The sequence below is a fragment of the Arachis stenosperma genome, chromosome 4, assembly GCF_014773155.1.
Source record: "Arachis stenosperma cultivar V10309 chromosome 4, arast.V10309.gnm1.PFL2, whole genome shotgun sequence".
Taxonomy (NCBI): domain Eukaryota; kingdom Viridiplantae; phylum Streptophyta; class Magnoliopsida; order Fabales; family Fabaceae; genus Arachis; species Arachis stenosperma.
Genome location: NC_080380.1, coordinates 16,635,576 through 16,648,811, shown reverse-complemented (window position 1 = coordinate 16,648,811; position 13,236 = coordinate 16,635,576). Strand labels below are relative to the sequence as shown.

The 13,236-nt window shown below is 32.7% G+C and overlaps 1 protein-coding gene across 1 annotated transcript; it reads right to left on the bottom strand.

The window, feature by feature from the left end:
• Window positions 1-5,015: 5,015 nt before the first annotated feature.
• Window positions 5,016-5,557, bottom strand: LOC130973574 (uncharacterized). Its single transcript, XM_057898169.1, has one exon. It carries the CDS (start codon window positions 5,486-5,488, stop codon window positions 5,210-5,212), a length of 279 nt encoding a protein of 92 aa, XP_057754152.1. The 5' UTR covers window positions 5,489-5,557; the 3' UTR covers window positions 5,016-5,209.
• Window positions 5,558-13,236: the final 7,679 nt, after the last annotated feature.

Below are 13,236 nucleotides of genomic sequence, written 5' to 3'. Positions count from 1 at the left end.
GGTTCAAGCATACACTCCCAACCACCTCTCTAACACCCAAGTTAAGATCTGCAAACTTTCTCAGTAACTCCTCTTTCTTAATCATCATCCAAGAAAAGTTTAAAAATTTTCTGCTCAACGCATCTGCCACTACATTAGTGGTAGTTCAATTCAAAGTCATAATCCTTCAGTAGCTCCATCCACCTCCTTTGGCGCATATTATGATCTTTCTGATCAAAGAGGTATTTTAAGCTTTTATGATCAGAGAAGACTTGAAACTTTACTCCGTATAGATAGTGTCTCCAATATTTCGAATAATTTACTTCACAAATTTTCAGCTCGTGAGTCGGATAATTTACTTCGTGTGGCCTTAGCTGTCGCGAAGCATAAGCCACAATATTCTGGTGTTGCATCAGCAGACACCCTAGACCCTTTAACGAAGTATCACAATAAACCTTAAACGGCTCATAGGATTCAGGCAACACAAGTACAAGTGCTGTAGTTATCATATCCTTCAGAGTTTTGAAACTTTCCTCACATTCAAGCATCCACACAAAAGGTGCATCCTTGCGAGTTAACCTGGTCATCGTTAATGTAATCTGTGAAAAATCATTAATGAATTTTTTGTAGTAACCAACTAATTCCAAGAAACTTCGCACTTCTATCACAGATGTAGGCCGTTTCCATTCTTTCACCACCTCAACCTTAGTGAGAACCACAGCTATTCCATTTTGGCTTACCACATGTCCCAAAAATTTTACCTCTTCCTTCAAGAAGTCACACTCGGAAAGCTTTGCATAAAGCTTCCTCTCCTTCAGAATCTGCAACATTATTCGCAAGTGTTCCGCGTGTTCCTCTGCATTCTTAGAATAATAAGGATATCATCGATGAACACAACAACAAATTTATCTAGAAAGGGTCGGAATACTCTGTTCATGTAATCCATAAATACAATAGGGGCATTCGTTAACCCAAAAGACATCACAGTGTACTCATAGTAACCATAGCAAGTTTTGAAAGCTGTTTTGGGGGATATCTTCCTCTCTCACCCTTATCTGGTGATAACCGGACCTTAAATCGATCTTAGAGAAAACTCCGGCTCTTTGCAACTTATCCATCAGGTCATCAATTCTCGGTAAAGGATATTTGTTCTTCACCGTCACCTTGTTTAATTGTCTATAGTCCACACACAAGCACATGTTGCCATCCTTCTTCTTCACCAATAAAACTGGTGCTCTCCACGGAGAAATACTTGGACGGATAAAACTCTTTTCCATAAGCTATTTCAGCTGAACTTTAAGTTCCGCTAGCTCTAGCGGCGATATCCTTTAAGGCACAATTGAAATTGGTCCTACTTCAGGCATTAACTCTATTGCAAACTCTTTCTCGAGGAGGGAAAATTCAGGTATATCTTTGGAAAATACTTCTGGAAATTCACTTACTACAGAAATCTGACTTAAATTCTGCTCATCTCCCGACGAACTCGCAGCTAACAGTACAAATTCCTGACATTCACTCCCACTACAGTTCACCACAACTGAATTTAAATAATAACCCTTTGCTATAATCGGCCCTTCTGACCCATCAGACATAAATTGAACTAAACACTCAAAACAGTCTAATAACACATGGTATTTTGACAACTAGTCCAAACCCAAAATCAGGTCAAGTGCATTCAGTGGCAAACATATCAAATCATGAATAAACTATATGCTTTCAATTTGAAAGGGTACTTGTTGACAACCAAGACTACTTATCACAACCTTAGAGGCTGGAGTATCCACATGTAAATCATAGGCTAACTCAGATATTTTAAACCCCAATTCATTAGCTTTCTCAAAGGATATAAATGAATGTGACGTCCCAGTATCATATAAAATAGTTAAAATCTTGTTACCAATTTCATAGTTACCTCTGATCAGCATGTCAGACCTAGTAGCACCATCCGCAGTTTCTCTTCAGACAATTTCATGACATGTGCTCAGTTCCACCACACGAGTAGCATAAGTCTAAACCAACTCTACACGGAGTATCATGATGATAACTGTCACACCTCCTAATGGTCAAATCATTGTGAGGAACTTGAACTTGCTTCCCTCTTCCTCTTTCTCAGTAATTGTTGTTATTGCTCTTTCGAAAGTTGTTTTGGCCTTGGTTGTATTGAGGTGCACGACCGCCTCTTTTGAAATTCTGACCTCTCGCTGCATAACCCTTGTCTTGGTCCATCTTATAGAGCTCTCAGCAATCCCCTTTCGCCAAAGCAGCCTTTCTCGAGTAATCCTCAACTACCCTGCTCTTATTCACTAACTCGGAGAAGATTCAGATCTCCATAGGCACAACGGCACTCATTTATCACTCCGAAAACCACTTTCATATTTAATACATTTTCATTCTCCGTAGCCTTTCGGAGCACATTGACACACCCTCGAGAACCATCATAGTTTCTTAAATTTGTTGGTGTATTCTGCCACTGTCATAGAACCCTACTTCAGCTGCATAAACTCTAACTCCTTAGTTATCTTTACTACCAGATCTATTTCTGTCTCTATTTCCATTTTCAACTTATCCCAGCCTATCAGTAGTAGCTTGTATAGCAGCAGTTATATTCTATAGAGCGGCCACAAAAATCAATCGGATAATCTCACTCACGTCCACAAGACGCCATTTGGGTCTTGTCCACACCGAACAATTGATATTAAGGTGATCAATCTCAATATCTCAAGTCTAGTGCTTCAAAGTCCCAAAACTATTATCATGAACATGCTATGTTTGTCAAGTAGATATCCTAAATAGCATTTACACACAATGCAGAGTATCTCTGAAGCATAGTCAGTTTGTTCCACAGGCTCTATGGAAATGAACTACTTTGATACCATAATATAATATTCTGCCACACAGAGTTTCATGTTTAAGTCATAAATTAGAGGTGGCGAGGCATTACGATGTCTAAAAGCAAAATAATTATATATATATATGAAGAATATGTTAACTAGGAGCCTTGAAAACAAAGGTAAATGAAAAGAAGAATCGCATCACGCTCAAAATAAAACGATGAACGCAGATAGAGTAAATTATAGAGACAAAGGAATATATAGCCTCAACCCGTGAAGCAAATGCCAACTGGAAATATATACAGTCCAAAAGTACAACAAAAGCATAAATATAAATCGTGTTTCTCTATAATCAAACTCCAAGAGGGATATACAAATTAAAATTAAAAGTGGAGAACAAATATAGTTAAGTGCAAAATATACAAGTTCCAAGATGAAATCTTCTCTTTCCAGAGAGAATCTAACACACTCAAAAATGTGCTTCACGTCCTGCATCTGTAAAATAAATAATTTCCAACACGGTAAGAACATCATTCTTTTGAATTCTCAGTAGGGTAACAATTCCAAATAGAGACGATGTAAAACGATATGAACCCACTAGGTGATCCTATACTCCAATCAACCTAAAGTTCAAGCCTAGGGTCCTTTCTAAACCAAACAGGGTAATTAGAAACTAAATCTCAACTAATAAATGATCTCAGATTCCCAATTGCTCTTAATACAAATCATAAATCTTCTCATTATCATAATGGTTCTAACTCAGTAATTTCGGTGACAAAACTCATTTAACCACAAACCGTTAATCATCATATTCTCATCCAAAACAACCCTCAGCGTCACCACTACCAGCATGAAGGATCTCTCAGTTATACAAACATAGACAAAATAATACAAGGAATACAAAGAGAGAGAAAGAGAACAGATAAAGCATTTAGATCAAGTTGCGTATGGATACATTTAATCAAGAAGGCAAACCAATTACAAGATGCATACCAAAATAATACACACAAATGTATATGATGTATGTCTGCCCTATGACCAATGAGCTCATCTGTCGGTTATACTGTCAAACCCGACATGTCCAATAACTAACCCTGGACAGTCCCTCGGTAGCTAACACATAATGGTATTTAGGTGTGCCCAAGTATGTCTGGAGAAGAATTTTTTTATTATTAAAACACGGTTGGACACACCAGACACATGTGTCAGATGAGTGTCATGTGCGAAGTGTGTCCGACACGTGGACATCGTAATTCAGCGAAGTGTCCATATTTCGTAGCTATGCCTAAAGTCCACCTTGCCAAGCAAATCCTCTTGAGACCGCCACAACATAGTTGTCAAACTCTCAAGTTCACTTGTCAACTCTTTTGGGTATATGTTTGGTTTAATTATTTTGTTAGTCTTATAATTTCACTAAATTTTTAATTAGGATTATATACTTTTTTTTTAATTAGGTTCCTATACTGCTCTAAATTTTATAATTAGATCTTTTTTAGTATAAAAAATGTTAGAATTAATTGAAGATATTTATAATTAAAAACTTAACTAGATCTTTGACCGCATAAATTTTAAGAGAAATATTATGTTAATTTTAATGTTTTTGATATAAAAAGGACCTAATTACAAAATTTAAAACAGTATAGGAATCCAATTGAAAAGAAAAAAAAATAAGAACCTAATTAAAAATTTGGTAAAACTATATATAGGAATCAAAAGAATAATTAAACATTTATGTTTTTAAGCAGTAAAATTGAATTTGAAAATTTAGAATAATTTTTTAGTATTTAGATATTTTTATCAAGTAAAAAATTTATCTTTTATAAACATATAATGTTAGTTTTATTTTTTCTTTAACAATACTATATGACTAATAAATATTATTATTTTAGATCAATATGATTAATATTCATCTAGCATTAGTTTATATTCATATTTACAGAAACTTACATACATAAAATAATTTATACTTATATTTATCAGAATTTATACATATAGATTAACAAAAGTTGCACCCATATGACCACATTTAACAAAATTTGCACACAAAATTAAATTTATTTGTTAAAGGACAATTTAATATTTATAATGATTAATTACTAGCCAAAATTACTAAAATTTGCTGAATTCTAAGACCTTTTTTTATTTTAATAATTTTATTAGCTTTATAAACATTAGATGATAAGTATTTTTCTTACTATAAAAACATAGAGGAAATATCTATCATATATATTTCTAGAATTTAAGTTATTGATTGCACATTAGAAATTAAAGCTGCTGCTCCAAGCATGCATGCAGTTCAATGTTTTTAATTATTATGGTTACAACATAATTAAGGACAACATAGTGATAATCATGTCGATAATGGCGCAGATGAGAAGCTTAGATCCATATATGGACGATTAAAAGCCGTAGTTCCTTGTGGAGGCATCAAAGTTACCATGGAAGAAGCCACCATTTCCATGTCCATTGAATTGGCCACTGTTATTAATGGTAGGGCCAGAACCATGATTGTTGGTGATGTGGTGGCTGTTACCGTTACCAGAGTACGCACCATTGTTGGTGTTTGGAGCAGCATAGTTCTGGTTCCCGTTGCCATGGTTGGCGAACGAGTTTCCACCCTTCTGTGCTCGTTCCTCGGCTTCGAGCTCTGCAATGAGCATTCTCAAGCGAGATGCCATGGCCTTTTGATGATGATGTTGGTGTGTTTGTGTTGTGTTGTGATATTGAATGGATTGTTCTGTAGTAAGGTTCAATTTATTTATAGGTGATATGTGTAGTCATAGTCATGTGTTGTTATTGTTTAGGTTTAGCTTCATGATCAAGATAGAATAATTTTTGGACCATACGCACAATGGATTCGTTTTGATAAGGAGAAATAAACTTTAGTCTTTATTGCTTATTATGTTATGGGCATATGCTCTTCCTGCAATTTGGAAAGGGATCTATACCCATGCTTCCAATTGAACCGGTCGGTTCAACTCATAAGTTAATTAACCGAAACTCGATCATTTAATCCATTTGATTGGATAAAAAAAGCAAAATAAATAAAAAATTAGTAAATTGGTTGAATTAGGTTAATTTTTATTACTTTTTTTTAAATTTATTATTTTATTATATATAATTTAGATTTAATCAATTTTAATTAAAATTTTAAATTTTAAATTTTACTTATTCAATAAATGATCTAATAATTTTAGAATCTTGAATCTATTACTAAAAGAAAAAAGGTTTGTCGCTACACTTTTTTTTACCACGCTTTTAAGGTCAATGATCATATTTGTTTGAGGGTGACGATTAATTAAAAATTTGGCTACGCTTTTTTTACCATGCTTCAAAAGCGTGTCAAAAAGGGTCAATGACCACGCTTTTTCTTGCCACACCTCAAAAGTATGGCCACAGAAAAAAACAGACACGCTTTTAAAACGTAGCAAAATATTCTTTTTAACGTCATGTTTTTGAAATGTCCCTATTTCCTTTAACTATTTCAACAACCCTAAAAATTATGGCCAAAAGATTCCACTAAAACAATTTAAATTTTTCCTAACGACGTCGTTTCATTTATTGATGAAGAAAAAGAGAAAGAAAGCATGCGTGAGGTCGCTTCTCCGAACCCTAGATTCCCTTCTCTCATTTCCTTCATTCTCCCCACTTAAAGAAAAATGGAAACCATAGCCTCTACGACTACCGCAAGCTGCAAGGAGTGAGCCACTACCGCTATCCATCGCAATCAGAGGCTTCTCTCCATCTGTCCTTCCATTCATCTGTCGGCGTTCTCTAGAGAAAAACTCTTGTTTTCTCTCACATCAGTCTCACCAGTTGCAGGTGTGAACTTTCTCACCTCCTGAGATACTCACTCCCAGACCCAGAAAGTCCTAAGCCTCCATCTCTTCTCTCTTTTTCAAAATGTGTAGCGTCGCCATCCTAATGCCGCCTTTCCATCACTGTCTTTGAATCTGCTCCAGTTGTCGTCCCCGCTGCTCCATTGCTGTCGCAACTCGTCTCTGTCGTGTTGCAACTCATCGAATCGTCTCAATTGTGTCGCCTTTATTCCACTTCCATCACGCCGCCTCTGTTCCGCCGGGCTCCAACTGTCGTCTGTTCCAGTTCCGTCGCCTTTAGTTCGAGTTCTTCATTTATGCTCCTTTTTTCTCATCTGTGTTTGAGTTCCATCTCTAATAGAAGGTAATTTTTGAGTTTTTCCATCATTCATCACTGTTTTAGACTTCTTTGTTTTTAGGATTTTGTTTTTTTTTTCTCTTGTATGTTTTTTCTTTTTTTGGTATAAAAGATTTTCAATTTAAAAAATTTAAATAAACTAACCTCTCTTTTTTTCTATGAAAGATTGATCAAGAACAAGAAAGAGAGCAGATTGATCGAGCTCTATTAAAAAATGTATTAGACATATTTGTTGAAATTGAAATGAGTCAAATGAATCACTATAAGAATGATTTTAAAGCAGCCATGCTGAAAGATACTTCTGCTTATTATTCTCAAAAGGCTTCAAACTGGATCCTAAAAGATTTTTAACTTAATTATATGCTTAAGGTGCTATTTTTTGTGCTAATTATTGTATGTTAGAATTTTAGTTTTATTATGTTGGTGTGTGGTTTTTATTGAATAGTAATTTATTTGATGTTGTGCAATTTATTTCGGGCTGAGAAATGTTTAAAACGAGAGAAAGATAGAGTTACTCATTACTTGCACTCCAATAGTGAATTAAAGTTGTTGGAAGTTTGTTGACTTTGTAATTTATTCAGATGTAGGAGAGAAAGATAGAGTTGTTCATTATTTGCTATGATTTTTTGCACTTTTTGGTACATTTTAAAAACGTGACAAAAGACTTATTTTTTTTAATTTGTAGTGTATCACGTAGAAAAAGAAATATCTAACTATTAGAATTGGACGAGGGGAGAACTTTGCTTTTATTTCTTTGAGCTCTTAATCCTTTATTCAAAACCTTTTTTAACATTTTAACTATTTTTTTCTCTATTTAATAATAAATTCCGAGTAAATTATTTAAAAACTAAGAGCAATTATTTTCGATCATTGGTCTACTAGTTAATTTATTAATTCGTTTAAATAAGTATTGAGGGTTTGAATTCGTCTTGGGAAGACAGTAACCAATGCATTGACTGCGATAAACCCTTAGATTAGGGATATTTATGAGCATAGCCAAGCCAAGTTTGAATAGACCTAGATTCGGACTTAAAAAGAAATCGGATCTATTTTGACCCGACTTGAAGCGATATGAAACAAACCGAATTAAACTGAGTTGACCTTATATAAAATTGGTATATACAAATTTGTAGATTGTATACATTAAAGTAATAAAACGTTATTTTTAAAAATTCAATTTAACAAATATTATATCATATTTATACCAAAATAAATTATTTTAAAACAAAAATTATACCGCATAATATAAAAAATATTAATTGAAGTATAAAAGTATAAGATAACATTACTAATTAATTTCACTCTAAAATATATATTTTTATTATAATAAAAAGAATCTTTAAATCGAATTGGATAACTTAAAACATAATCTAAACCTGACCCAAAATTAATACAGAATGAAAATAATAAACCCAAACCCAAAAGAATATGCCTTTGATTCCGGAGCGGGATGGGTCTTAAAAAAAAGGAGTACTCATTTTTTAATAAAATAAAATAGATCATTCAATAAAAATTTGTTTAGTGAATCATGATATCAAAATTTGAAAAGTTTACTAAAAGGATAAATAAAAATGCTATATATATCAAAATTTGTTACTGTATATTTATTTTGTTATTTAATTTATTTTTAATATATATTTTATATTTTAATATATATTATATACTAATACTTAATTTTAATGGCTAATTTTAATATATAACTAATATGATTACTAATTCATACAAACAAGAAGGAAAAAAACAAACATGTTTATTTTGTTCAAAGTTTATATTTATTTAGAAACATGTTTATTTTGTTCAACTTAAAGTTTATACTTGTATACATATATGGCACATCTTTGGTGGCCACGTTATTGATGGTTACAGGTGGTTAAACATAGACCGCTCAATAAAAGATTGACAAATGGCTTTTTTATTTTTAGGTAATCTTAAACCGTGTTTAAACTCGCTAAATTTTTTTAATTTTATTGCTAATCATCATGTTTGGTCAAGAACCATGCAATTGACTTTAATCATTGTTGTTAAACTCTCGAGTTACAAGTTTAGATATGAAATCGAGTTGACTCGAATATAGACTCTATTTTGAATAAACTCGGTTAGACTCGATTAAACTCGGATAAATTCATGAGTTTAGGATCGAATTAGTGAGTTCGTGTTTTTCTTCATTTTTACTAAAAAAAATATCATTTTGAAACCAAAAAATATTTTTTTATTAGGGTTATAATAACACTCTCAAAGAATGAAAGAAAACTCACTCACAACTCACTCATCTGCGTCGATTCTCTCAAGTCTCACTTTCTCCATGTTCTGCCACAATTGCTGTTCCCCGTCGAGCTGCCGCTGTTCGCCTACGTCTGCTACCTCTGCTCTGATTTGCGTCATTGTCTTTGTGAATTTTACATATGTTTCTCTCTATTTTGTATTTCTTCACATCTCCACTATCCGCAACTCCATCGTGCTATCACCGTTCACAAGTTCGACTACTTTTCCTACAGTCTTATCTCTGCTCTGGTTTGCGCCGTTGTGAAATCCATGATACTTTGTCGCCATCGTTTCGTGCTGCTGCTGCACTGTCACCACTACTGCCTGCTGCACCCTTGTCTTCGATCTGCTGTTGCTGAGACTTTGTCCCTTCTTTTCTTCTGTATCTTCTATTTTTTGTATGCCTTTTGCCCTTTTTTTGAGTCTGTGCTTCTTGATTTAGTTTATTTTTTTCTTTTTTGCTTTTTAAATTTTATTACTTCTAATTTTAGCCTATTGCTTATCGTTTATGTTAGATGGCCAGATGGTTCATCCATTCATGGCTGATTAGTAATTAATTATTTTGATTAGAGTTAATTTGACTATTTGATATTGTTTAATGTTTAATTAAAAATTTAATATTACAGATTTAGAATTTTTAATTTTGTGTGTTCGATGTTATATTTGTATAAGAATAATTATAGAGGATTTGAATGTGTATTTTAAAATATTTGTTATAATGTATGCTACTATTTTAATTTATTATGTGCTTTAAGATTGATATTATTAATTTTGAAAGGTTAGAATTGAGTAAATATACATTATGTATGTATACGAGTTCACCTGTTATGAAGTTTATATATATATATATATACAAAACTAGAAAATGGATTAATACAGACAGATTTACAGATAGATTTAGTCTTTATTACAAATGGATTTTTGGTTACCGACGAATTTTGTCCCTCTGTAAATTTTCCATCCATTTTCCAAAGGCGACGAACTTTCAGACGGATTTTTCATCTGTAATTACAGATGGATTTTTTGACGGATTTTCAGACAGATTTTTCAACAGATTTTTCGTCTGTAATTTGAATTTTAGAAAATCATTTCACACTTTGATTACAGACAGAAAATCCGTCTGTAAATCCGTCAGTAAGGTAAAATAGAATTTTTTTATATTTTTCTAATTACAAAATAAACTTGTTTTCATACAAAATAAATATAAATTTAATACAAATTTTTATCTAATTTGTATTCGAATATTTATAATATTTCAAAAAATAAACAAATTCATCGTATTATCAAACTAAAAGAAAAGTACTATAAACAAGCAAGTCAATATAATTCAAAACATAAACAAAATGTATTCATCATCAACTATAATTCCTAGTATATTGTTCAACCATACTAAAACTATCAGCAATAGTCTTCAGTGTCATCTTCATCCTCATCATCATCATAGTCCTCATCCGAAGACATTGAGGGTGGCGGCGGTGGCGGTGGCGGTGGTAGTGGAACTGCACTAGAACTACTTAACGCTCTAACCTTCTCATAATAGCTAACATCAATTACAAGAGCAATCCTCATCAATGATTAATCAACATCAATGATGCTGGGAAATACTCCTGATTGTTGGATCTAATTACAAGAGTAATCAACATCAATGATTTAATCAATTTGCCAATAAATATCAATTCTAAAAGGATATAAATGTCAACAAGGGCCATTATGCAGATATTAATTGAATTCTTCAACAACTAGATTGTAGTCATATATTAGAACATGGCAATGTCAAGATGAGCAAAAAACCTGTTGCTTCCCTTTGCCACTACTTTCTGCTCAGCTATATGGTCCCTGTGAAGAGATCCACATTCTTGCTCACTTGCAAGCATATTACGCACCCCAAGTAGAAGGCTTAGAAGAGCCTCTAGACTTGTTGATTCCACTAGATCCGGGAAGTGGTTTCAATCTGTACCACAAAATGCTTATTGATATAAGACTCTTAGCAGGGAGGACAAGAAGTTATGGCATACACAATAACCCTAAAGATATAATTCAAACAAAGAAACAATGGAATTCACAAGCAAACTCAACCCTATAAAAGTGACATTGATTCAATACCATGACCATGATCCATTCAGTTTTAACATACACAAAAAAGTATAGAATCATTCATATGATATTTTCTATCATTAACAAATTCTGTTGGATGAAAACCAGTGTGTGAAATTACTCCATATATATCATCATTGATGAAAAATCTAATAAATCCTCGAAAAAATGATTTGGTCAGTATTAGCATGACAACTAAAACATAAGTTCTGAAATCTATAACAAGACAAACTACGTGAAACCCTGTGTGTCATAAAAACGCATCTTTGAATCAGCATTTGCCTTTGGAAGAGCAGATCGTTTCACATCTCTTTCATCAGTCATGACTCTGTTTCCTACAGCTCCAACAGATCTCTTCTTTTTAATTTTTTGATCCAACCCTTCACCTCCAGCAAGTTATTTTAATATGTTAAGAATCAATTTGAGTACATATAAAATATTACAGGCCTAAAACTAAAACTAACTTACCTAAACTATCATGATCAATAATAATGTAGTTATTTAAAATCAAATGCTTGTCTACTTATATAGCAAGTATTTTACATCAAAGCATCTCCACCTCATGTTTTCATTCCATAAATTCCATTCATATGAATGAATGTGTGTTTTGGGGGTAAGAGGGTTGTTTTTGTTTACCTTCATATGAATGAGAAATTAGAGAAAGTTGAAGGCATAAAATAAGTGGCAAGCTATACCTAGACTTAATCCATCAAGCAAAACAAGAAAGATCTTAGAGTGATTTTTATTCTACCTATCATTGTAACCTTTAAGATAAATTGTTGTTTAGTAAAGATCATAGAGTGATTCATATTCTACCTACATGTTCAAAATCCTTGTTAATAATTTTTACAAAGTGATCAGGAGGATTCTGGAGACTTGGGCAAGGAAAACCATTTGATGAGAAAAACTGCAGCCAAAAACAGAATTCAATAAGCCATTGATTTGCAGCAACAAATACATATATGGACAAACGATACTGATTTCTAACCTTATTGGCAGTTGAGACAGGTCCGAAGTAGCTTATTGCTTATTGCTTATCAAACATTTATGTGAGTAACTTCTATTCTATTTTATTTTATTTATTTAATCACAAACACAAGTTGCATTAAAGACTTTACACCCACGCCATCACTAACTCTCAATTCCTAAAGGTCTATTAGTATTCTGAGGATCATAGGGTTCACCATAAAAGAAGTCCAGAATAACCACATAGTAACCAGAAGCTACAATCTTGTCTGCAAGCTTCCTAAACAACAAAAGATGAACAATGTTATTTAGGACAGGAACACATTGAGATGGAAACATAGATAATTGACAATAAGAGCAGATTGAATCAGATTAGCCTCCTGCTTCTATTGGTGGTAAAATTTATCAAAATCTTCAGAAATTTTAAGTGAAAGATAGCGAGGCTTTAATCTTAGCAAGTAACCTCAAACAAGTAACTCTAACAAGCAAGTAACCTCAAAAAAGAAAAGCTTATACCTTCCTTCTCGTCAATTTTTGTTCAGTCAAACAAGAACACATTCAAATAATTAGAATAAAGCAACAAAATTTGGAGAGAAGAATGTTAGAGAGAAGAAAACTTAAAATTCTTCTTATAATTAAGTAGCTTCATGAGTACTACATTTATCATACAAGCAACAACTAATTAACTATTTATGTTCATGGTTGAAGACTAGATTCATTCGCTTAATTAATTTAAAAAATATATATTATGATCTCAATTTATTAAAAAGGTTATGTTAGAACTTACAACAGACAGAGAAGGAGTGAAATTTGTTAGAAAAGGATGTGACAAGTATGATTAATTAATAACTTAACAAGCCCTGCAATCAAGTGAACACTAAACCTATACTAGCTAGGAATATAGTAATATAGTATCATGAATAAATGA